The sequence below is a fragment of the Dermochelys coriacea genome, chromosome 7, assembly GCF_009764565.3.
Source record: "Dermochelys coriacea isolate rDerCor1 chromosome 7, rDerCor1.pri.v4, whole genome shotgun sequence".
In the NCBI taxonomy this organism is placed as follows: domain Eukaryota; kingdom Metazoa; phylum Chordata; order Testudines; family Dermochelyidae; genus Dermochelys; species Dermochelys coriacea.
Window position 1 is genome coordinate 99327069 of NC_050074.1, and position 27680 is coordinate 99354748.

Here is a 27680-nt window from a genome sequence, read left to right on the forward strand (position 1 = left end):
AGAGCATAAGCTTTCGTGAGCTACAGCTCACATGAAGTGAGCTGTAGCTCACGAAAGCTTATGCTCTAATAAATTTGTTAGTCTCTAAGGTGCCACAAGTACTCCTTTTCTTTTTGCGAATACAGACTAACACGGCTGCTACTCTGAAACCTGAATGTTAGTGGTTCAACTTGATTTCCATGGAGAATGTAATGACTCAGAGATCAAGAGAGTTGGTTAAAGAGAAGAAATGGATGTTCCTTCCTGCACTCTCTTTGGACTATGGATGAAGAAGCCCATTTCCTTCTTTCTTTAAAGGTGAACCACAACACACACACACAAAGCAACAATCATCATCTACCTTTACTGCTCCTTTATACATAAAGATGACAAAGATTTCTTTAAATTGTTTTTCTTCTTTATAATAGAAATATCATAATTTTATTTCCTGATTTCCTTATTTTCCCCTGAAGGACTTCAAAAATCTTTAGAAGATCTGAATAATGACATCTTGTTTACAGGCTGAAACCTGAGCTGCAGCTGGTCTGGACTTCTACCTGGGATGTAGAAGAAAGATTCAACATTCTCTCCCAACTCTCTTGAAAAGCAAGGGTTTTTCAATTACAATGTTCCATTATTTCCAATATTTCTATGGGGAAAACACAAACCGATTTTTTGGATTTTTCTGGGGAGATCTTTATACATCATAAAGTCACAGTAAAGGGCAGAAACAAAGACTGCTTTTGTTTTGTTTGTAGTTCAGCTTTAGGGCCCCACTCCTGCAAATAGTTATATATGTGCTTAACTTTAAACATGTGAGTAGTCCAATTGACTTGAATGGAACAACTCATCTGCTTAAAGTTAAGCACAGGATCTTCCAACTCATTGCACATGGGTTAATAGGACTGACAAAGAGACTGGGTTTAGGAGGTTGTGAGAGCAGAAAAGGCTTGGGGACAGGACTGGGCACTACTGGAAGCCGTGGAAAATAGACTGGACAAAGAATGGTGTGGATAAAGACTGGAACTGGCTGGAGGGAGATACTGGGACTTGGAAGGAGATGTGGAAGACTGTGGAAAAAATAGCATGTGATCGTGTAATTAAAGACTGCATATGCACTAGAAAGCTGAACTAAGATTGTACGAACAACCTTAATTATGTCATTTCCTAACTTTTGAGTACTTGACTCTGCAACCTTAAAGTTCTTTTAATATATTTTTTTTGTTTAATACAATTTACAGAAAAAGCAAACAAAAGCTGCTGATATTATAAGAAAATTTTACAATTCGGTAAACCTAGCCTTCTTTAGCCTTCAAAATTTTTGCTTCTTTCATTAATGAGATCTATTACTGTAGTGACTGTCATATGTCAGAGGATTTTCACTATGAAAAACTTCAGTTCATACAGACCAAAACTGGAACAGTCTATAGCCACAGGCACTGAATTCTACTGTAATAACAAAGTACTCATGCATATTACTGTTATTTTCTTAAGACATATGTTGCAAAGATGGACACAGTAGGTGTGGTCAGGGGTTATTTTAGATCCTGAGCAGATTAGAGGTATATAAAACAACCTTATAGCAGTTTACATTTGAATATCAGTTACATAACAATCTGAAGAAAACTGGTATTTACGAGATTAGTTTTATTCAGCCAGATTTATTGTTCTGACAGAATGTGAGAGACTCCATTTTTTTAAATTGGGTCCTAGATACAAAATCAAATAATTGATACAATGAGCTAAACATAAAAATACTGTAAAATTGTATGTTACTAGGTGCACTACGGACTAACTTAACAGCTGTAGGATACTATAAGTGATGATGGGGGCTATGTAGCCAACCCCATTCCACAATCAGTACATTGGAGTGACTAGTTAATCTATGTAGAAGCACAGCTACTGGCCCCTTCTCACAAACCCCTACCTGTTTTGAACCCAAAGAGCTGCTGCTAATTGTTGCAAAGAGAGTCCCTGGGAAGTTGGGCTTCATGTCACATAGGGGAGTACATCCCTGTACAGGCTCTCAAATTCCAGTCTCCCTCCTGTGCAAAAGAGAGCTAATGATTCTTAAATAAACATAGTTTTTTTGTAACCAAATATATTATAGCATGCCCTGTTATTAAGATTGCCTGATACATCTCATTATAAGACCTTTTTTCAGTTGCTTATAATTTTGCTTATAATTGGGCTGAAATTTTCAATACCACGTGTCTGTCTCAGGCTGATTATTTATTTATTTAAATAGCAGCCAAAATAGTTCAGCTATTTCTGAGAATGAGGCTAGGGAAAAATATATTGTTTTGCCCATGTTAAATTCTGGTGGCATTTTCTTTGAATAGCTCTAGTGTCCCCATTCTTTGGAGCGGGGACTAGAAATTTGGCAGTGGGTGACCCTTTGTACCTTTTGCCATCCCCATGAAAATTCTGTCCAGTTCTAAGCCTTTGTAAAAAATTGCAGTTCCAACATGCACCATAGATCCTTGCTAGAATTTCAGAACTATCCCCCAAAGATTTTGTCTGTACTGAGCATGCTCCACTAAAATTTTCATTTGAGACATAGTCTTGGGGAGCCATCCCTTTCCTGCTTCTTTCTTACTCTTTGCTCTCTTGCATTCTATTTCATTCCCAGCCCCTCTGCTCCATTCCCATCCTTTCACTCCTTTTTACTCTTGCCATGCCAATCTTATCCCCTCCAGTCCCTTTCTTCTTATCCCTCCTCACATCATTCACTAAACAAACATATCTGCTCCCTTTATGATCCTCAAAGGTCACTAGAAGCCTGGCTATTAATCAGCTTTGATGTACGTGTAGGGAAACGTTTTCAATTCAACATACTGATTTAACTAGTGGGAATTCAGATCCCACTGCTGCATTGCAGCTGAGGAGTTCACAGTGAAACTCAGATTTAAACCACCTTTGTGCTCTCTCAACCTTGTATTAGTTGTGCACCAGGCAGGTTCTATTTTAATGCTCTAGAATGTGCCAGGTGCCAATGGCCTCAAAAACATCTGGGAATCAGCAGGACATAGTGATGCCCCAGGCACTCCCCCTTGCCCCTGCCACATCCTCTATATACTATCCACACGGTGATGATATAGGAGCTCTCTACATCATCAGAAGAGCCCCTTACTTTGAGGGAGATACTTCCAGGACCAGATATGTGAGCATTTGCACCAATGGTGAGATGCAAAGTCATACCACGCAGCTCAGAATCTGGGCCTACATTTTCAAACTACCACTTCACATGGAGCTGGCCATATTCAAACCTGTCTGTTTATAACAAGCCCTCTTTTGCTGTCAACAGGGTTTGAACCCAGGATCTTCAGCACTGAAAGGTATGAGATATCTACTTGAGCAAAAAGAAAAATTCCATTAGCTGGTAGTTGTAGTATTTATTATTTTATGACAGGTTTCAGAGTAGCAGCATGTTAGTCTGTATTTGCAAAAAGAAAAGGGATACTTGTAGCACCTTAGAGACTAACAAATTTATTTGAAAAGGAGTACTTGTGGCACCCTTTTCTTTTTGCGAATACAGACTAACACGGCTGCGACTGTGAAATTTATTTGAGCATAAGCTTTCGTGAGCTACAGCTCACTTCACAGACTTAAAAGTAGCAATTCTTCAACAAAAAAACTTCAAAAACAGACTCCAACGAGAGACTGCTGAATTGGAATTAATTTGCAAACTGGATACAATTAACTTAGGCTTGAATAGAGACTGGGAGTGGATGGGTCATTACACAAAGTAAAACTATTTCCTCATGTTTATTCCTCCCCTCCGCTCCCCACTGTTCCTCAGACGTACTTGTCAACTGCTGGAAATGGCCCACCTTGATTATCAAAAGGGTAATCCCCCCCCCGCCCCCGTGCTCTCCTGCTGGTAATAGCTCACCTTAAGTGATCACTCTTGTTACAGTGTGTATGTTGTTTCTCTATGTATATAAATCTCCCCACTGTATTTTCCACTGAATGCATCCGATGAAGTGAGCTGTAGCTCAAGAAAGCTTATGTTCAAATAAATTTGTTAGTCTCTAAGGTGCCACAAGTACCCCTTTTCTTTTTGCTATTATTTTATGTGAACCAGACACTAGAGGGGGCCAAAGACTCACACTTCCCCTAGTGTGGGTTACTATACACTTCATGGTTGCTACAAAAGCAATATGGTGACCAAGAAGTTAATAAAACCCAGAGACATATATGTTATCTAACACATGTAATGAACATGCTTGCTCCTTATATATTTCAGCAATTTATAAAAACTAATTTTGTTTCTATGCTTTTGTTTTATTTTCATTGCTATATTTAGCATTATTGTTAATTGTGTAGCTTCAATAACTTGGTAGCATTTTATTAGAACATTGTGCATTGATATTTCTTTGTAAAACTCCCAAATAAACTCCCTTTCCACAATAACAGGGAGGGCAAACTTACTGATCCTCTGAGCCACATACAACAATCTTCAGAGGTTCGAGAGCCAGGGCGCACCTGCAGGGTTCGGAGTTTCAGCCCCGCTCCTGCTGAAGCCCCAAGCCCCAGCCAGTGTGCTCTGTGGGGCTGAAGCCCCAAGACTCCCCTCCCCACTGGGCAGAAGCCCCTACCCCACCACCCCACTACAAGGCAGAGGTCCTGAGCTCCCCCCACCCCAGTCTGGTAGGTGGAGAATGGAGGGAGTGTGGGGGGGACGACACCACGAGCCACACTTTAATGGTAAAAGAGCTGCATTTGGCTCACGAGCCACATTTTGTCCACTCCTGCACTAGAATTTCTATCCTAATCAATATTGTTACATGGATAAAATGTGACAGCAGATAACAGGTTCATGCCTCTATCAATGGCAGCTGGAACGCAGGTACTCTTACTACAAAATAACACAGGAAACCCCCCCTCTCCAAAAAGGCTACAATCAGGATCAAAGCAAATGCTTCCATGCCTGGTGGGCTGGGTATTTGTCCAAAACGTGGGACCTTCTAGCCTAGGAGAAGTCAGTGACCCAAAGATGGAGCAAGTATGTTGCTACTCATGCTCCATGTCTCATATTTTGCTGACTGAGGTAAGTACCAGCAAGTTTCTCTGTGTCACTCCTACAAATAATGTACTTCACATGATGTATCAAATCCCACCTCCTTTTTAATGCTACTTTTTTTTTTGTAAGGGCCATAGAATTAGCTCACTGCAACCTTCCAGATAAGGGGATCTTGTCTGACAAGCTGGAAAAACCATTGCCCCTTAAGGGCTCCCTTAGAATGTGTGGGAGGAGGAGGAGAAAAGTTTACATGGATGAACACAAAGGACAGGAAACAGTCGGGGACAGGTCAGGAGACAGTCACTGCACTGCCAGTTCATGCTGACTGGGAAAGTCAGGGGGTCTTTATACCCCATACAGCCTCAGAGATGCCCTCTTTCAAAGAAGATTAAGCCATGGGAGCTACTATTATAGGGCATCTTAACTTTGTATGCCGAGTGATGGCCTTGGGGCAGGCTTTTTGCACCAGACTGTCAGTTGTCAGCACAGGAATAGAAAAGCCCAGCCATTTTATAAAAGAATAATAAAGAGATGGAGGAGGATTTGGGAACAATTTCTGAATCAATTTAAGAGAGTGGTTTTGGAGGTAGGAATGGATGATAAAGGCAGTTTCATTCAGATGCATCAGGAGAAATAGGTTTTTCAAGTATTTTACCACATTAGATGGAGTGCCCAGAAATATTCACATTGACTATAAAAGGTACAGAAAAGAAAATCACATTCCTGGAATTTTCTCCATTTTGGTAGCAGAAACTATTTAGGGAAGAGATTTTGCAAACAAAAGCATGCCTTTTTGGAGTGACTACATGGCAGTAGTAAATATAATCAGTTGCTTGTCCTCCAGATCACCCAGAACTATGAGTTTGGTGAGGGCATTTATATTACAATGTGTAAATGCTAACATATGTTTTCCTGCCAAGCATATGCCCATGATTGATAATGGCATAGCCGATGCATTCTTTCAATTTCAGATGGACAAATTTCAGGACCTGGCACTAGGAAGCCAACAAGGAACCCAAATGGATACCGCTAGCACTCTGGAATCTTGACGTATGATAGCTCTTGAGGTAATATAAGGATTGGAAGTGCCATGAACATTTAGGGCCTATGACAGGAGTTTTAATGATTTGGGGCCATTTCAGGGGAGAGAGGGCCTGTCGATAATATTGCCCTTTCCAGAAGATGGGATATTACAATACACGGTTTCTCTGGCAACCCATAGGCTGGCATCATCTCCCATCTCCATTCACCTATCAGGCCTTATGTTTGCCAGTAAGATAAGAAGTTAGCCAGATCTTTGTAGTGGGTGCTTAGTCCAGAGGTTTTTCGTGGGGTGGTCTCAGGAAATGGACCCTAGAGAGGATCCACTTCATCCCATTACTGTTTAAATGCTCAGAGATTTGGTGCAAGTTCTCAGTCAAATATGCAGAAGCTGATAGGAGGTGGCCTTGTCGAAGCTATTAGTGTTTTTTGGACATTTGGAGTCAGCAAACTAGTGCCTGGGTTGGTGCGCTTTGAGAAGGTTTTGGAGTGGAGGGATTTACAATAGGAAGAGCAATTGTTCATCGTAACTCAGGATCTCAAAAAAAAATCTGGAGGGTGGGGAGTGGGATGGAGAGGTGAATCCATAATGCTATGGGGGGTGGGGGAGAGTGGAGGAGGCGAGGATTTGCCTAGTAAGGGCATTGAGGACTTATACATCAATTACATCCATTGGAGAGGGGGGTCCTCTTTATGTATGGTGATAGAAAACCCGTCAACATACTATTTTGTTACTATTTTCAAAAGCGGGCTTAAAAAGTTGGAGTTCCTGGTGCAAGAATGTGATTCCAATTCCTTCCATATGGGGTTACAACAGCTGCCACCCAAATAGGGCTAGGGCCACAGTGATTCAGGCAATTGGATGATAGCATTCAAGTGCACACGGGATATACATCAGTTTTCAAGTAGAGAAATTTTCTTGTATTTCCACTTTTAGGATCATGCAAACAGGCCAAGCGAGCAGTGGTATGGACTTGCAGGCTCAGGATTATATACTAGGCACACAGATGGGGTTTCCAGGTCATTGGGCAGCTCACCTCCTTCCATGCCAGTTCATGTCATTGCATCACACCCTAGACAGAGATGTGAGCTGCCCAATGACCTGGAAACAACCAGCACTATATAATTTGTTGCTAGATATTTGAGTGAATAAAGTCATGGCCTAATTAAAACACATCCATTGCCTTCTGTCTGTCTTCCGCTATAGCCTGACAAAGGGAGAGCAATGGATTTGTTCACAGATGTTAAAGCCAGAAGGGACCAATAGGTCACCTAATCTACTCTCCTGTATAACACAGGCCATTGAGTTCCACAAGTTATCCCTGTATTAAGACAAATAACTTGTGTTTCACTACAGCACATCTTTCTGAAAGGCATTTAGTTTTGCTTTGAAGTCATCAAGAGATGTGGAATTCTCTGCTGCCCCTGCTATTCGTACCAATGGTTAATCACCCTCATTGCTAAAAAATTTCCCTTATTCTAATTTGAATTTGTCTGACTTGAATTTCCAGCCACTGTTATGCATTTCTCTTCTAGGTTAAAGAGCCCTGTCTTGGTATTTTCTCCATGTGAAGGTATACCACAATCATGTCACTTCTTGGTCTTTTTGATAAGTTAATCAAATTGAGCTCATTAAGTCTCTTACTGTAAAGGATTTTTTCCAGCCCTTGAATAATTTGCATGGCTTTTCTCTTTGTACATGTACAAAGCAGAGCAGACAGCATAGCTACAAGTGACCACAAAAATCTAGAAGAGGAAGCGTCAGACAGTTTTGCAAGTCTTGCATATTCTCAGCACAGGAGATGAACCAATCAAAGCTGAAGGGGAGCTGATGAGTGGTTTTATACAGGAGCATCAGTCTTAGCTGGGAAATTAAAGCCAGGAAAACATGGCTGTGTCACATACCTGCAATATTTTGGGTCTAATTAAGTGTTATTTTAAACCTTTACTTATTAGGGATGCCCTTGTAAAAATAATTTGTGGTTTACCATAGAGGGAATGGTTTGAGGAGGAATTCTTCTCCTTAGGCTGAGAAAGCCACCTTTAGATATTTCAGGTGCTTTAATGTTAGGATTTTCTTTCAGTTAATGAACACAAGAACAGCAGTAATGCTAAATAAGATGAGAGGCTATAAATCTCTTATCTGACTCAATGGGACCTACTCAGCAAGGACAGTGTCCTCTGAGGTACAGCCCAATAGAAATCTTGAGAATGCATTATTTTATCTGCAGATATCTCATATTTATAACATAATGTCTACAGAAAAGATTAAACAAACTAAGAGTGTGTCAGCTACTCAGAGAGGACTGACTGCTCCCAGCAAAAAGGATTCACAGGCCAGACTTTTCTGTTTGCCAACAAAATAGAATAATATACATGTGAATTGAGCGACACTGCAGTTATCATTCCAGATAAAACGTTGTTATTTAGGCAACCCCACAGACAAAAAAATCATTAATAAAGATCAGAGTAGAAAGAATTTGGTTGTATGTGTGTGCATATTTATACTATAAAGGGAATAATGTATCCTCCACTGTAATGTAGATGTTGTAGAATACTCTCTCTGCAGCAAGAACAGTCTTTATGCAAGTCTGTATAAGGATACACTGGTTAGAATGGGAGTACTTGTGGCACCTTAGAGACTAACAAATTTATTAGAGCATAAGCTTTCGTGAGCTACAGCTCACTTCATCGGATGCATTAGCTCACAAAAGCTTATGCTCTAATAAATTTGTTAGTCTCTAAGGTGCCACAAGTACTCCTTTTCTTTTTGCGAATACAGACTAGCACGGCTGCTACTCTGAAAACTGGTTAGAATGCAATAGTTGAGCTTTGAATCTGCGTATCGCTTTCTGAAAGTCGCTAAAATGCAGAACTCCAGCCTGTACAGAACTCAGCCATGAGACACGTTTGCGTGCAAGAAGTAAAAGTTGTTCATAATTTGCCCAATATTCTGGTTACAGTAACTGGTGCTCACTTGCCACTCTTGGGAATAGCCTTTCAGAACAAATTCTTTGAGGAATGACATTAAAACATAGCAGAACAGCATACCTACATAGACATGGGCAATCTGAGGGAGATTATCTGAGGCAGTCCATTAATAGCTTTTATTTTAAATGGCTTTTTTCTGCCATTATAATTCCTATTTTATTGCAATAAGAATGAATTATGCAAGTTGAATGGGACAAGTCAGCTTACCTCATCTAAATAGAATAGTAAACGTTTCATATTTCTGATACTGGGAGAATATATTATGCATACAATGCCTGGCATGTATTATGTTAAAGATGGCATTAATAATGCACCATAGGCAATATTTAGTCAGACTCATCATTCTTTTTGCCTCCTGACTTGTTATTCAAGATCAAGCTTCATTGGAAAATGTGTGTCTGAAATCAATACTCCAACATTACTTTAAAAAAATTAAAAAACAGTGTCTACAGTATAAACGTGTCTCAGAAACCCCCACCATTAGTGTTTAGCAATTTCAAGTACCATAAGAAAGAACTGCAAGATACTTTTCCTCAATCCTTTTTACTGAAGAATTTGTTTATAATTTTTGGTTTACTCATAATTTTTTTGTCTTTTGCATGAAAAATCTCTCATAAAAACTGACTGGCAGCATTGCTGATGGCTGAGCCCTCACTTCCAGGATTGTACACATGGGCGATTTCTTCTTGAGTATTCTCAATTCTTCATTTAAGATTGCTGTAGAGTCTGCACATACCCCAATAAGAAAACTCATTTTCTTGTGCTGGAGTATTTTACATTAGACAAAAGGTTCTGCTAATGTAATCATATCATGTGCTATTTTTGTGCATATATTTCTCAGAGAAAATACATTACTGTGAAACTCTTAGAATTTGAATTGTAAATTAGTTTATTTGGTTCCAACTGAACTAAAATCAATACAAATTTGGTTAATGGACTCTGACATGAGAAAGCTGGTATGAGTGTAGTTAAAATGAGCTGTTCACCTGGGACGTGAACTCTGGCAAACAAAAGTGTCCAAACATAAGAGAGCAGCTAAGTCACAGGAGGTAACATTCAGGGTGAGAACAAATTCTGTATGAACTTGTGCAGTACTCTAGGATGGCATGATGACTTTCTTAGCAGACATGACCAGTGCTGTCACAAAGAAGGCCTGCAGAGCATAGTACCTCAATTAATGCTATTTTAGGGTAGAGATGGCTCCAAGTCCAGTATAGTTTTTTTTTCCAGGAGTGAATGTGAGTGTGCGTGTGTGAAAGAGAGATATTTGTGAACCTTTATCCTGATGTTTGACTGCATTTTGTGGAACTATACAGGATCAAATTAATCCATGGATAAGTGAAAGCCTGGTAGGCTATTTTTACCTAGATAGATACACTAGACCGGTGTAGGCAACCTATGGCACGCGTGCCAAAGGTGGCACGCGAGCTGATTTTCAGTGGCACTCACACTATCCAGGTCCTGGGTACCAGCTGCCAGCCCCAGGTCCCAGCCACCGGTCCGGGGGCTCTGCTACTGGCCTAGGGTCCAAGCCGCTAGCCCAGGGCTCTGCAGCCACCCGTGGCTGTGGCTCACTGGCCCCAGCCTGGGGCAGTGAGGGGTGCAGACAGGGGCAAGAGGGGGCACAGCTCAGCATTCCCACCTTAAAAATTGTTCCAGAGCCACTGTACTGGGATATTTTAAAGTCCTGCTTACATCACTATCACGCCACGTGGAACAGTGCACTGCATTTGATGTTGAGATTAAAATGTACATGCAAGAACTGGAATCAGAATTTTCTGACAGATTTCAAGATTTCCAGCGATTTGGCCCAATGCTTTCTTTTTGAATTAAACCTGAAAAATTCAATGAAAGTGACTTGGATTTGTCTGTATTTCAGTGGGATGGGTGTTGAAGATTTCAAAATGCAGCTCATTCAGTTACAAATGCTCAGAATTGTTGGCATCAAAGTTTGGAGATCTGCAGAGTGTACTTGAAGCTACTGAGAGAGATCATGAGGCCTCTATTCTGACCTGCTGGACATCCCTGCCAGTGAAATTTAAAAGGAGTACTTGTGGCACCTTAGAGACTAACACATTTATTAGAGCATAAGCTTTCGTGAGCTACAGCTCACTTCATCGGATGCATTTGGTGGAAAAAACAGAGGAGAGATTTATATACACACACACAGAGAACATGAAACAATGGGTTTATCATACACACTGTAAGGAGAGTGATCACTTAAGATAAGCCATCACCCACAGCAGGGGGGGGAAAGGAGGAAAACCTTCCATGGTGACAAGCAGGTAGGCTAATTCCAGCAGTTAACAAGAATATCAGAGGAACAGTGGGGGGTGGGGTGGGGGAGGAGAAATACCATGGGGAAATAGTTTTACTTTGTGTAATGACTCATCCATTCCCAGTCTCTATTCAAGCCTAAGTTAATTGTATCCAGTTTGCAAATTAATTCCAATTCAGCAGTCTCTCGTTGGAGTCTGTTTTTGAAGCTTTTTTGTTGAAGTATAGCCACTCTTAGGTCTGTGATCGAGTGACCAGAGAGATTGAAGTGTTCTCCAACTGGTTTTTGAATGTTATAATTCTTGACGTCTGATTTGTGTCCATTCATTCTTTTACGTAGAGACTGTCCAGTTTGGCCAATGTACATGGCAGAGGGGCATTGCTGGCACATGATGGCATATATCACATTGGTAGATGCGCAGGTGAACGAGCCTCTGATAGTGTGGCTGATGTGATTAGGCCCTATGATGGTATCCCCTGAATAGATATGTGGACAGAGTTGGCAACGGGCTTTGTTGCAAGGATAGGTTCCTGGGTTAGTGGTTCTGTTGTGTGGTGTGTGGTTGCTGGTGAGTATTTGCTTCAGATTGGGGAGCTGTCTGTAAGCAAGGACTGGTCTATCTCCCAAGATCTGAGAGAGCGATGGCTCGTCCTTCAGGATAGGTTGTAGATCCTTCATGATGCGTTGGAGAGGTTTTAGTTGGGGGCTGAAGGTGATGGCTAGTGGCGTTCTGTTGTTTTCTTTGTTGGGCCTGTCCTGTAGTAGGTGACTTCTGGGTACTCTTCTGGCTCTGTCAATCTGTTTCTTCACTTCAGCAGGTGGGTATTGTAGTTGTAGGAATGCATGATAGAGATCTTGTAGGTGTTTGTCTCTGTCTGAGGGGTTGGAGCAAATGCGGTTATATCGTAGCGCTTGGCTGTAGACAATGGATCGAGTGGTATGATCTGGATGAAAGCTAGAGGCATGTAGGTAGGAATAGCGGTCAGTAGGTTTCCGATATAGGGTGGTGTTTATGTGACCATCGCTTATTAGCACCGTAGTGTCCAGGAAGTGGATCTCTTGTGTGGACTGGTCCAGGCTGAGGTTGATGGTGGGATGGAAATTGTTGAAATCATGGTGGAATTCCTCAAGAGCTTCTTTTCCATGGGTCCAGATGATGAAGATGTCATCAATGTAGCGCAAGTAGAGTAGGGGCATTAGGGGACGAGAGCTGAGGAAGCGTTGTTCTAAGTCAGCCATAAAAATGTTGGCATACTGTGGGGCCATGCGGGTACCCATCGCAGTGCCGCTGATTTGAAGGTATACATTGTCACCAAATGTGAAATAGTTATGGGTCAGGACAAAGTCACAAAGTTCTGCCACCAGCTTATGCTCTAATAAATTTGTTAGTCTCTAAGGTGCCACAAGTACTCCTTTTCTTTTTGCGAATACAGACTAACACGGCTGCTACTCTGAAACCAGTGAAATTTAACTGTTTGAAGAAAATTGTGTTTGCAAAGCTTTCAGCATTTGGATCCACATACTTGTGTGAACAGATATTTTCACACATGAAATCTGTCCTCTGTCCCTCTCAGAGCCAGTTAACAACTGATCACTCAGAAGCCTGTGTGCAGCTTAAACTATCCAAATATGTGCCAGACTTTGGAAAACTCAGCAAGGAAAAGCAAGGGCAAGGATCACGCTAAACCGATAAAATCTGCATTTTAATTTAATTTTAAATGAAGCTTCTTAAACATTTAAAAACCTTATTTACTTTACATAGAACAATAGTTTAGTTATATATTATAGATGTATAGAAAGAGACCTTATTAAAACATTTAAAATGTATTACTGGCACGTGAAACCTTAAATTAGAATGAATAAATGAAGACTCGGCACACCACTTCTGAAAGATTGCCGACCCCTGCACTAGACAGACACCTTATTATTGCTTTTGGTAAAGTTATCCATGCTGTTATAGTCTTCCATTTTAAAATGTTCTGAAATTTCTCAAAAATTCTCTATTTTGGTTGGAGCTTTCCATATTTGAGGAAAATCCCTTGACCCTCCCTGAGTTATGAAAGAATAAAAACAAAAAAGGCTTTATTTTATAACTCAAATGATGTCTAACTTCTCTCTTCGCCAATTACTCAAAACATTGCTGAACAAAAGTATTCAGGACTTGTCACACCAATATTCCTCCAGGAGGCAAGATGTGTGGAAATCCATTTGAGTGTCTGTAGTTTATAGTTGTTTTCTTTAATAAGCACCTTCTGTTCACGAAGAAATGTAATTTCATGTCATGACAATCCCCTGTGCCTTAAAAAAATGCCTGGACCATGGAGAGATGGGCACAGTGGAGCTGTATTAGGGAAATGATATTAACTCTAGGTTTTTTTCAGTGATAGGTGCCTTGAAAATACCTAAGATATATCAGTAGATGAAGATCAGATGGAAATGGCCTAATCAGGGCTACATTAAGTATGTAAAAAACCCCTGAAAATTCTGATTGCTGAAGGAAGAGAAAGGAAATAAATTTGCCATGCCCATTTCCTGGATAGATCTGTGTAAGCATTGTTAACATAATGATACATGGTAATCATTTTCCTCTGATAAAGTCTAGCCAAAGTTTCTGTGTAGGATTAGTACAATTTCAGCAACAGCTTGAACAGACACATGCTCAAATCCTGGATGACCTGGATTTTACTCAAATCCCCCAGATATAGTTCAGATTAACCATTCCTGGTCAGACTGTTCATGAAATCATGTGCATAATTTTAATTCTTATAAAAATATTTATATATTTATTCTGTGTTTTATACAAGAGCATGAGTTTCCAACAAAGAACAAATGTTGGCTTTTTATGCAACTCAAATGGATGTATAGCCTACATAGTTACTCATTCTACTCAACACAGAATCAAGAAATGGAAAATATTAATAGAATTTTGCATATACTCAAATATTCAAATAATTTAAATGCAAGTGGAAGATGTGGTTATTGCCACATTTGAATAATGTACAGAAAACTTGAGATTCTGAGACTGAGAATATAACAGGTTTCAGAGTAGCAGCCGTGTTAGTCTGTATTCGCAAAAAGAAAATGAGTACTTGTGGCACCTTATAGACTAACAAATTTATTTGAGCATAAGCTTTCGTGAGCTACAGCTCACTTCATCGGATGCATTTTCCACCGAATGCATCCGATGAAGTGAGCTGTAGCTCACGAAAGCTTATGCTCAAATAAATTTGTTAGTCTATAAGGTGCCACAAGTACTCCTTTTCTTTTTGGAAATATAACATTACTTAAACTTTTCAGCAGTTTCAATATGCCCCTCCCTCGGAACAGTAAAAAGGGAGGAAATGCAATTGATTCTTTCATTTACATTAGATTAATTCAGAGCAGACTGTGTTTCCGACTCTAATTCCATCTGTTTAACTTTATGTCAGCCTGTTGTCTTGAACACAAACTCTTCTAGCAATGACATCCATTTTACTGTGGAATTCATGCCTGTATAATTAACTATAATCAACTTTAACACAGATGGCATTACATGATCCAAAAGCTCTTTATGAAATTGTTCTTAAGCATGTTATTAACAGGCCTAAATAACTATTTAAATTTACCTCCCCAATCCCTTTCCGTATGAACACACAACACAGCTGGATTTCAGAACACTGAAGACAGGATTTAGCCAAACGTTGTCTATAGAATTTCAGTACTTTTGTATTTATTCAATTTATGAAAGAGCTTATAAATAATGATCTCCTTAGTGTAGCTAAAAAAGCATTTGCTTTTAGATCTATTAAACAATAATAATACTTTCCCGAATGACTCACCCTGAAAACTGGACATGGAAGAACTGGATGACTCAGGGGAGTGTTACCGCCAATATATTTTTTGCTGAAGTTGGGAATGAGTGAAAGCCATTGTTGTTTGACAGATTTTTGGGTATGCTCAGTCCACTTCTTAGTAGACAAATACCCACATTTATAAACTAGCATCACAGTTTTCACACTTGAAAGTCTCAGAAGAAAGGGCAAGAATCTGAATGAAAATAGAAAGTGAACTAACCTCCCAACCCCCAAGTAGATATAAACTGCTAAAGTCTTCACCCACCTGTGAATGAAAAGCTACACACTCAGGCAAAAACTCTTCTCTTCGGGGCTTGGTTTATTAATGAAAATCTTATTCCAAAGTAATGGGCCATGCATCTAAATAGTCCCCTACCTAAATCATCTCAGTATGATTGTCTACGGCTTTCTTCTCTCTAGCTCTGACTATCCAAAACCCTAGCTCTTTTCTCTACATGGCTATTCTCATGTCCTACATATCAGTGTGGAGTCTAATGAACCACATCTGTCCCAGTCAGACAGCAGTAATCTTCCTGCTGCTCCCAGCAGGGTTCCAGCAGCTGCTAAAAGGCTGGGAAAACAAGAGAACCCTGATCCTCTTTTCCAGGGACCTTTCCAATTCAGGAATGAAGCACATTGATGGGACAATATGAGGAAGCCTACACTGCTCCTGCCTGTGCAACAAAATAGACCTCCTTTGGCTTTAAAGGATTACAAACTCCAGAGCTATTAAGGTGGTACTTTGAGTGAGTGTGAAAAGTTTGTTAAATACCATCTTACATCTTTTTCAAGCCTCGTGTTATTGCCTAATGCAGAAGTGTGCAAACTACGGCCCGTAGTCCACATCCGGCCCATGAGACCATCCTGCCCGGCCCCCGCGCTCCCCGGCTCCTCCCCGCTGTCCCCCCCATCCCCTGCAGCCATGCCTCCATGCGGGCAGTGCTCTGGGCTACGGGGCTGCGCTCTCATGCAGGGCAGCGTGTCTGGCTCCGGCCAGGTGGCACGGCTGCAGACATGCTGCTCTGAATAGCATGGTAAGGGGGCCTGGCCCGGTGGGTTGGATATGGGGCAGGGGATCCCGGGAGGCAGTCAGGAGACGGAGCAGTTGGATGGGGCAGTGGTTCAGGGTAGGGCAGTCAGGGGATGGGGAACAGGGGTGGTTGGATAGGGGGTGGTGTCCCGGGGGGCGGTTAGGGGCGGGGTCCTGGGAAGGGGCATCAGGGGACAAGGAGCTGGGGGGGTGGGGTGTTGTATGGGGGGAGTTCTGAGGGGGGCAGTCAGGAGCTGCGGTGTTGTATGGGGGAAGTTCTGAGGGGGGCAGTCAGGGGCTGGGAAGTGGGAGGGGTTGGATAGGGCGTGGGGGCCAGGCTGTTTGGGGAGGCACAGCCTTCCCTACCTAGCCCTCCATACAGTTTTGCACCTCAATGTGGCCCATGGGCCAAAAAGTTTGCCCACCCCGGCCTAATGTACAAAATCAACTTTACATCCCTCCACAATACCAACACCAGGTTCTTTTCTATCTTCAGTGCTTAGGTCAGAGTCAAGACGCCTACTGTAGTTGTTCATTTTCCAAGCTCATGGTTTCTTTCCATGGTCAGTTAGAACATTCAAACTTCTGCAATTTCTCATAAACATGTAAATGGAAGTGTTATGAAAACATTAGTACCCTTGTTAAGAGTTTGCAATTGCTTTGTTTTTTTATTTTAATACAAGAGGCTGAAACAAAACCATCAGTAGAACTATACTGTATTTCCCTGTGAGAAATAATTTAATGTTCTTCAGTTATTCCAGCATACTTGTGCTTGACATCACCCTTCCAACCAAACACACTTTATAAGCACTGCAATTCTACCTTGAGCCCCATTTATAATAATCAGAAAATGTACAGCCATCAGGGGATGGCATCAGCTCATACAAAATAGCAACTGGAAGCTCATAAATCAAGATTAGATATCTGCATTTAACTGTACTCCAGCAAAGCACTTTGCTGATGCGTATCCGTTGTGCACGTAATTCCACTTATAATGTGATAAAACTGTGGGAGTAGAGTTTGGGATGGATTTTAAACGGACTGGATGAGAAAAAGTTGGTTAAGCAGATGGACATATCAAGACCCAAACTAACTTCAGATGATTTCATCTGCCCTCTAATCAACTCTTGGCCGCTGGTGTCGTTGGGGCTGCCGGTGCTATCATGAAGGTCGAGCTGTGCAGCTTCAGCGGCTACAAGATCTACCCGGGTCACGGCCGCCGCTACGCCCACACAAACGGCAAGGTTTTCCAGTTTTTGAATGCAAAATGCGAGTCTGCCTTTCTTTCCAAGAGAAGCCCTCGTCAGATCAACTGGACTGTTCTGTACAGGCGCAAACACAAGAAAGGGCAGTCTGAAGAAATACAAAAGAAGCGCACACGCCATGCAGTCAAGTTCCAGAGGGCTATCACTGGTGCATCTTTGTCTGAAATAATGGCCAAGAGAAATCAGAAGTCTGACGTGCGAAAGGCCCAGCGGGAACAAGCCATTAGGGCTGCCAAAGAAGCCAAGAAGGCTAAGCAGGCAACCAAGAAGTCTACACTCTCTACAACAAAGGCTCCCACAAAGGCTGCACCTAAACAAAAGATTATGAAGCCAGTGAAAGTTTCTACTCCTCGTGTTGGTGGAAAGTGCTAACTTGTCAAACAGTAGTTGGTTGCATTAAATAAACATCTGACTGACTTTAAAAAAAAAATCAACTCTACCTCATAAATAATATGTGCTCAGAGCCAGTATATCCATAGTTGACCTACAGTTAACAAAATACAACTGATTTTTGGTAGAGGAAAAAGAAAAGGAGTACTTGTGGCACCTTAGAGACTAACAAATTTATTAGAGCATAAGCTTATGCTCTAATAAATTTGTTAGTCTCTAAGGTGCCACAAGTACTCCTTTTCTTTTTGCGAATACAGACTAACACGGCTGCTACTCTGAAACTTGGTAGAGGAAGTGAATAATGAGCCCAGTCCATCATCAGTGAGGTTAATGAACATTGGAAATGAAGCAGGAATCACTAGGTGAAATTCTGTGGCCTGTGCTATGCAGGAGGTCAGACTAGATGATCCTAATGGTCCCATCTGGCCTTAAAAATCTATGAATCTTTCCTCTGTCATTTAAAGAACCATATAATGACTTGAAAAAGCCATGGAAAATAGATCTAAACCAACAGAATCTGGAACATTTGACAGAAAACTAGATGTTAGATAGCAGAAGCACAATAGACTACATCAAGAGGATCATTTTTATGAAGAATTAAGACACTTTTCAAGTGGATAGTGCGATCAGGAGCAAAGCCATATGAGAAGCAACTAAAGAAACTGGTATAAATCCCATAGGTTTTGCAGAGATACTGAAAGAGGTCTACATTATAGGTTCAGGTATGCAGAGATTTGAAAAAACAAAAGCATGGTCCTGCAAACCAAGGGACTGATCCAAAGCCCAGTGTAGCCAACAGAAAAACTCTTTTTGATTCCAATGTCATTTTGAGCCCATCCTTCCTATAATCCAGTATTATATAAATTGAATAATTAATGGCCCACATTTACAGCTCTCTCATTTCAAAAAAATCTCAATATTTGCATAAAATATGAATGCCCTACCCCTTTCATTTGGTTAGGTTTCTTAATGTGTGTTTTTACCCACAAAGAAAAGATTTTTAAAGATAAACCTCCTCCAAGAGACAAAGCAGAGAGACTGATGTCTCTTGCAGTGATGGAGCTGATATTGTCAGGAGTGAAAAGCTTCAACAAAAATGAGAAAAATGCTCAAAGCAAGTAAAAAAGAACAAGAAATGCTCAGTGAGGTATGAAACAGAGCCTTTCTATCTCTGAAGCATATAACTGAAGTTATTGTTAGGCTGAGGATATGCAGATGCATTGTTTTGTCACTGCTGACCTTGTCAGGGTAATTTTTATTCTGTGTAGGTGGCTGTGCAATTTCCAGACCTAGATAGCTGAACATTTTAAAGCTATAATCTGATTTTTTAAAAAGCTGATCTGATTTTGGATGCTGCTTCATCCTTTCTAGTCAATTTGCTGATATTCAGATACCAACTTCTGTGCAATTTCATGCAGCAGAGCAATAAGCAGGTTTAACACTTCTTGTCCATAACACAGAAACCAGTCTAAAAACCCAGGGTTAAACATTCTAGGTTTTCATAAGGATCAAAAAAACTGTCTCAAGGCAAATTTTAACTCAACTTTACATTGTGGTCTCACAAATTTCCAAATGCAATGCTCTCTTTTTTGAGGTATGAGCTCTGTTTAATGCTTTCATTAAGCCAAAGACTAGCAAGAGACAGAGTTGGGGGTTAAAGGCCGAGTTTCCAAATTAAAACATGCTCACCACTCCCCAAGTTCAACAGCGCTAACCTCCTGGGAAGTACAGCAAGCAAATCAAACCCAAAGTTGCTAGATTTCCACCTTAAACAACAATATATGAATCAAGGGCAAGAACAAATTCAAAAACAAAACAAAACTAGACCACTACAGATTGCTGTCCAGAACTATCACACAGCAGATTAACCAGGAAGAAGAGATGGATGAGGTTTTTTTTAAACAACTAACAAAATCACCCAAAACACAGGGACTTGGTGGTTATGGGGAACTTCAACTGCCCAGACATCTTTTGGGAAAATAATATAGCAGGGCACAGATTACCCAACAAGTCTTGGAATGTATTGGAGTCAATTTTTTAGTTCAGAAGGTGGAGAAAGCTACTCGGGGGGAGGTTGTTCTAGATTTGATTTTGACAAATAGGGAGGAATTGGTTGAGAATTTGAAAGTGGAAGACCATGGAGGTGAAAGTGATCATGAAATGATAGAGTTCATGATTCTAAGTAATGGTAGGAGGGAAAACAACACAATAAAGGTAATGGATTAAGAAGGCAGACTTTAGTAAACTCAGGGAGTTGGTAGGTAAGATCCCATGGGAAGCAAGTCTAAGGGGAAAAACAGTTCAAGAGAACTGGCAGTTTTTCAAAGAGACATTATTAAAGGCACAAGAGCAACCCTATCCCACAGCATAGGAAAGACAATAAGTATGGAAAGAGACCATCCTGGCTTACCCAGGAGATCTTCAGTGATCTGAAAATCAGAAAACAGTCCTACAAAAAGTGAAAACTAGGTCAAATTACAAAGGATGAATATAAACCAATAACACAAGTATGTAGGGACAAAATTAAGAAGGCCAAGACACAAAACAAGATTAAACTAGCTAGAGACAAAAAGGGTAACAAAGAAATCATTGATGAAGATATTAATCAAGAATATCAGAAGTAAGAGGAAGACTAATGAGCTTACCCTGTCCTTGGTCAATGAGGGGGCAAAAACAATAACAGTTTTCACCAAAAAGGCTTTTGATATTGTCTGCATGATCTTCTCATAATCAAACTAGGGAAACACAACCTAGATGGAGCTACTATGAGGTAGGTGCATAACTGGTTGGAAAACCATTCACAGAGAGTAGTTAGATTCATAGATTCATAGATACTAAGGTCAGAAGGGACCATTCTGATCATCTAGTCTGATCTCCTGCACAGTGCAGGCCACAGAATCTCATCCACCCACTCCTATGAAAAACCTCACCCATGTCTGAGCTATTGAAGTCCTTAAATCATGGTTTAAAGACTTCAAGGAGCAGAGAAGCCTCCCCCAAGTCAACCATGCCCCATGCTACAGAGGAAGGCGAAAAACCTCCAGGGCCTCTACAATCTGCCCTGGAGGAAAATTCCTTCCCGACCCCAAATATGGCCATCAGCTAAACCCTGAGCATATGGGCAAGATTCACCAGCCACATACTACAGAAAATTCTTTCCTGGGTAACTCAGATCCCATCCATCTAATATCCCATCTCAGGGGATTTGGCCTATTTACCCTGAATATTTAAAGATCAATTACTTACCAAAATCCCATTCTCCCATCATACCATCTCCTCCATAAACTTATCAAGTAGAATCTTAAAACCAGATAGATCTTTTGCCCCCACTGCTTCCCTTGGAAGGCTATTCCAAAACTTCACTCCTCTGATGGTTAAAAACCTTCGTCTGATTTCAAGTCTAAACTTCCTGGTGGCCAGTTTATACCCATTTGTTCTTGTGTCCACATTGGTGCTGAGCTGAAATAATTCCTCTCCCTCTCCTGTATTTATCCCTCTGATATATTTATAGAGAGCAATCATATCTCCCCTCAACCTTCTTTTAGTTAGGCTAAACAAGCCAAGCTCCTTAAGTCTCCTTGCATAAGACAAGTTTTCCATTCCTTGGATCATCCTAGTAGCCCTTCTCTGTATCTGCTCCAGCTTGAATTCATCCTTTTTAAACATGGGAGACCAGAACTGCACACAGTATTCTAGGTGAGGTCTCACCAGTGCCTTGTATAACGGTACTAAAACCTCCTTATCCCTACTGGAAATGCCTCTCCTAATGCATCCCAAAACCGCATTAGCTTTTTTCACAGCCATATCACATTGGCAGCTCATAGTCATCCTATGATCAACCAATACTCCAAGGTCCTTCTCCTCTTCCGTTACTTCTAATTGATGCGTCCCCAATTTATAACTAAAATTCTTGTTATTAATCCCTAAATGCGTAACCTTACACTTCTCACTATTAAGTTTCATCCTATTACTATTACTCCAGTTTACAAGGTCATCCAGATCCTCCTGTATAATATCCCGATCCTTCTCCGAATTGGCAATACCTCCCAGCTTTGTATCATCTGCAAACTTTATTAGCACACTCCCACTTTTTGTGCCAAGGTCAGTAATAAAAAGATTAAATAAGATTGATCCCAAAACCGATCCCTGAGGAACTCCACTGGTAACCTCCCTCCAACCTGACAGTTCGCCTTTCAGTAGGACCCGTTGCAGTCTCCCCTTTAACCAATTCCTTATCCACCTTTTGATGTTCATATTGATCCCCATCTTCTCCAATTTAACTAATAATTCCCCATGTGGCATGGTATCAAATGCCTTACTGAAATCTAGGTAAATACGATCCACTGCATTTTCTTTATCTAAAAAATCTGTTACCTTTTCAAAAAAGGAGATTAGGTTGGTTTGGCACGATCTACCTTTTGTAAAACCATGTTGTATTTTGTCCCATTTACCATTGACTTCAATGTCCTTAACTAATTTCTCCTTCAAAATTTTTTCCAGGACCTTGCATACTACAGATGTCAAACTAACTGGCCTGTAGTTACCTGGATCACTTTTTTTTCCTTTCTTAAAAATAGGAACTATATTAGCAATTCTCCAATCATTCGGTACTACTCCTGAGTTTACAGATTCATTAAAAATTCTTGCTAATGGGCTTGCAATTTCAGGTGCCAATTCCTTTAATATTCTTGGATGAAGATTATCTGGGCCCCCCGATTTAGTCCCATTAAGCTGTTTCAGTTTTGCTTCTACCTCAGATATGGTAATATCTACCTCCATATCCTCATTCCCATTTGTCATGCTACCATTATCCCTAAGATCCTCTTTAGCCTTATTAAAGACTGAGGCAAAGTATTTGTTTAGATATTGGGCCATGCCTAGATTATCTTTAACCTCCACTCCATCCTCAGTGTTAAGCGGCCCCACTTCTTCTTTCTTAGTTTTCTTCTTATTTATATGGCTATAGAAACTTTTACTATTGGTTTTAATTCCTTTTGCAAGGTCCAACTCTACTCGACTTTTAGCCCATCTCACTTTATCCCTACATGTTCTGACCTCAATTAGGTAGCTTTCCTTGCTGATCCCTCCCATGTTATCAGTGGTTCACAGTCAAGTTGGAAGGACATATCAAGTGGGGTCACAGGGACCAATTCTGAGTCCAGTTCCGTTCAATATCTTCATCAATGATTTAGGTAATGGCATAGAGAGTACACTTATGAAGCTTGTGGATGATACCAAGCTGGGAGGGGTTGCAAATGCTTTGGAAGATAGGATTAAAATTCAAAGTGATCTGGACAAACTGGAGAAATGGTTTGAAGAAAACAGATGAAATTCAACAGGGACAAATGCAAAGTATTCCACTTTGGAAGGAACAATCAGTTGCACACATACAAATTGGAAATGACTGCCTGGGAAGGAGTGCTGCAGCAAGGATCTGGGGGTCATAGTAGATCACAAGCTAAATATGAGTCAACAGTGTAACACTCTTGTAAAAAAAAAAGCAAAAAACATTCTGGGATGTATTAGCAGGAGTGTTGTAAGCAAGACACGAAAAGTAATTCTTCCACTCTATTCCACGCTGATTAGGCTTCAACTGGAGTATTGTGTCCAGTTCTGGGTGCCACATTTCAGAAAAGATGGGGACAAATTGGAGAAAGTCCAGAGAACAGCAATAAAAATGATTAAAGGTCTAAAAAACATGATCTGTGAGGGAAGATTGAAAAAACTGGGTTTGTTGAGTCTGGCAAAGAGAAAACTGAGAGGGGATATGATAACAATTTTAAAGTATATAAAAGGTTGTTACAGGAGGGAGAAAAATTGTTCTCCTTAACGTGTGAGGATAGGACAAGAAGCAATGGGCTTAAATTGCAGTGAGGCAGTTTAGGTTGGACATTAGGAAAAACTTCCTAATTGTCATGGTAGTTAAGCACTGGAATAAATTGACCCGGGAGGTTGTGGAATCTCCATCATTGGAGATTTTTAACAGCAGATAAGACAAACACCTGTCAGGGATGGCCTAGATAATACTTATGAGTGAACTGAACTGGACTAGATGACCTCTCGAGGTCCCTTCCAGTTCTACAATTCTATTATTCTATGTTTATTATTTATACTTTGATTTGAAAATCTATATAAGCATTGCCTATGCTCTGGCTGTATTTACATCAATAAAACACAATTAAACAAAATTTAGCTTCATGCTCCGACAGCAACAAGAATTCTCCTTGAATTTACAACTACACCCTGCCACCATAATAATAGACCCAAGGGCTATGTCTCCTACCCACTCCCTGAGTCATCCTAACACAAAACATATCCTAACAAAAGCATAAATGAACCTATATCCTGAAAATGTAACTGTTTTCTTTGTTGAATCAACAGGGATCTACCAAGAATACTGTCAGAGGCTCTAAAAATGTTAAAATTTGGGGACCCTGAGAATGCTTCAGCTGATCTTAACTGCTGCAGTGGTGAACGTGGGATGACACAGTGTCTTAGGTTATGACTTAAATCATGCACAACTTTAATGATCCAGATTAACATCCTGAATTACACCAAGGAGTGAAGAAGAATCCAAAGCAGTCTTCACAGCAGGATTAATGTGCTCCCTGTGGTCATTCCACTAAATAAGCAGGCCATCACATCTGCCTCTATTCTGTATTAGAGTGCTCTAATCTAGATGTCACAAAAGCATGGACTGTTATAACAATGTCCATATCAATGTGAAATGGGTGTAAATGTTGCAGTAAGTGCAGATGAAGGAAGTTATTTCTAGCCCTTGAAGTTTCCCGGATCTCTGGAACCAAACAAGGGGCCAGAAGAACCCCCCCCCATGAAAGCCTAATTTCTGAAGGACAGGCACAACACCTGGATGGGGGCAGACACCATTTCAGTTAAACTTTCCAGTATCCTTCCATCTTATCTATTATTAAGCATCTTCAGCTCATTTTTACGTAAGTTCCTATCTCAGCCAGGCACCACAAAAGCAAGGATAACACATATTCCAGGTCCACTGAAAACTAGATGTAGTTCTGTATGTCAACAACTGATGGCAACACAGGCCAAATTATCTCATTATCTTCCTCAGCACCCTCACATTCATGTTGAGCAGGAAAGGAGACAGACTAGAACCTTTTGTATCCTTCACAGAAGTGCCTTCTGGGTAGATGAGCTATTAGCCAACACTACAGCTATCTCTCGGACAGGAATGAATTTAACTACTCAAGAGTGATCCCATCAACTCCTTCTAAAGGTCTCTTCAATTCCAGTCAAAGGCAACAAAATCACATGACCAATTAAATTAACCGGTAGTGACAGATCAAAAAAAATACACATGACTATCTGGCCTTTTTTCCATTGGAAGGAGATGGTTAGCTAACACAACAGAGCAGTCACAGAGGCGGCCAGAAAACAGATTGTCGGGGACCAGGCAAATCTGAGAGCATGTGCATGTACACACACACTCACACTCTAACCTAAAAATATTCTTCAACATTAGTTACAATAATCTTTGCTATTCATACAGGGAAGATAAAACACCACTGCATTTAGTTTGACTGTACCTGTATTTTCTGGGTTACTACGAAAAAAAATAAGAGAATTGACTGTACCTGCAATCAACTGCAAAGTTTTTCTTTATCAGGGTATAAAGAACTATATAATTATAATATGTTGGCTTCTTACAGAAAACCAACTTCACCTACACCTCAGAGAAGGAAGTTGCATATCAGCAATGCTATCTCATGGAAATGAAAGAAAAATGGCTCTACTGGACAGATCTCAGTGAATGAAAAACTATGGTTTCAAAGAAGTGCTTTTCATCTGAATAAGGTCTAAGTGACTGCAATAAACCTGACTTCCTGCTTTCTGCATAATTTAATTGAAGATACTCACCGACTGCTGACAATTTCCATGTCTTAATCAGGCTTGCCCTGATTGTTAAATTTTCCCACTTCCTTTTTTATTTTCTACAAACATTGGTGCATCCTGGTACAAACAACTTGCAAAGTCTGCCTCAACGTCTTCAACAGTTACGTTGCTTATTCTTAAAATTGTTCCTATGCATGACTCTCTCAGTGTAACAGTATTATGCACTTAGGGCAAGACGACATGTGGCTACGTATAGCTGTGCTGTCACAAGAATGGCCCAGGGAAGGAAGTGGTAACAGATCTGGAAGTAATCTGCAACAGCCATTTACAGGATGCTGTTTATTCCTCCCTCGCCCCCCCCTTCTCACATTCCCACCTCCCGCTTCCATTGGCTCAGATCATTAACCAACTCTCTCCACTCTCCTATGCTGGAATAAGTCAAGGCCACATGCAGCCTGCTCTCTCCTCAAAGCACAGAATGAGGATCTGGGAAATCTGTGTAATGGCAGCTATATGGCACTTACCCCACTACACAGGGTTGTAAAGGTAAAGGGCCATAAATAAAAAGGAAGCCATTTGCAGTGTGCAACATGTTTTATTTGTCCTACAAAACCCAAGATCTATACTACATATTCTTGAGGCACATCTACCAGCACCTTATCTATTAACTATTTTCACATATTCAGGCATCATATCTATAAAATCACTCTTGTAACAGTAGATCCCTTTAGACAGCATGTTGCACCTTGCAAACCACTGTACAAACATTAACTAATTCTATTTGTCAAGGTTCCTTCCCCACTGTGAATTCTAGGGTACAGATGTGGGGACCTGCATGAAAGACCCCCTTAAGCTTATTCTTACCAGCTTAGGTTAAAAACTTCCCCAAGGTACAAACTTTGCCTTGGCCTTGAACCCTATGCTGCCACTACCAAGTGTGTTAAACAAAGAACATGGAAAGAGCCCACTTGAAGATGTCTTCCCCCAAAATATCCCCCCAAGCCCTACACACCCCCTTTTCTGGGGAAGGCTTGATAATAATCCTCACCAATTGGTACAGGTGAACACAGACCCAAACCCTTGGATCTTAAGAACAATGAAAAAGCAATCAGGTTCTTAAAAGAAGAATTTTAATTAAAGAAAAGGTAAAAGAATCAGCTCTGTAAAATCAGGATGGTAAACACCATAAAGGGTAATCCGATTCAAAACATAGAGAATCCCTCTGGCAAAACCTTAAGTTACAAAAAGACACAAAAACAGAAATATACATTCCCTCCAGCACATCTTATTTTACAAGCCATTAAACAAAAGAAAATCTAACACATTTTCTAGCTAGATTACTTACTAACTTTACAGGAGTTGTAAGGCTTGAATTCCTGATCTGTTCCCAGCAAAAGCATCACACAGACAGATCAAACCCTTTGTTCCCCTCCCTCCAGATTTAAAAGAATCTTGTCCCCTCATTGGCCATTTTGGGTCAGGTGCCAGCGGGGTTACCTTAGCTTCTTAACCCTTTAAGAAGGATTTTGCCTCTGGACAGGAGGGATTTTATAGCATTGTATACAGAAAGGTGGTTAACCTTCTCTTTATATTTATGACAGCATCTGTGAGCCAGGTAAGTATTATCTCCATTTTACAGACAGGAAAGTCACAGAGAAGCTGTTCCTTGCCCAAAGTCCTACAACAAGTAATTGGCAGGTTTAGGATTAGAACTTTTATTTCCTGGTCCCTAGTCTGATACCAATTGCTCTAGACTACCCTGTCTTTCATATGCATCATTGTGTGCCAGTCTTCTCTTTAACTGAGAGCACATTTCAGATTGGCTAATTATTTTCATGCGCAATCATTCATTTGTTTCTCAGAACAGCAGGCAGTAGTTCATCTTGAAGTAGGGGACGCTAAATTCTGCTTGTGAAAGCAATGTCTGGCTTGGTTTCTGTGCACAACAGAATTACTGCATATCCAGAAGAATCGGCTT

At 40.6% G+C, this 27680-nt stretch overlaps 2 protein-coding genes across 11 annotated transcripts in view; one reads left to right on the plus strand and one right to left on the minus strand.

The window, feature by feature from the left end:
- The window catches only part of JAKMIP3 (Janus kinase and microtubule interacting protein 3), a 144488-nt gene that overhangs the window by 90749 nt on the left and 26059 nt on the right, over positions 1-27680 (minus strand). The window lies entirely within an intron of this gene.
- Positions 17305-17863, plus strand: LOC119858426 (60S ribosomal protein L24-like). The gene has a single exon (XM_038408991.2). The coding sequence runs from the start codon at positions 17342-17344 to the stop codon at positions 17813-17815; it is 474 nt and encodes a 157-aa protein (XP_038264919.1). The 5' UTR covers positions 17305-17341; the 3' UTR covers positions 17816-17863.

Excerpts from the sequence above, each read along its gene's own strand:
- LOC119858426 (XM_038408991.2), top strand. The coding sequence starts at position 17,342 with ATGAAGGTCGAGCTGTGCAGCTTCAGCGGCTACAAGATCTACCCGGGT.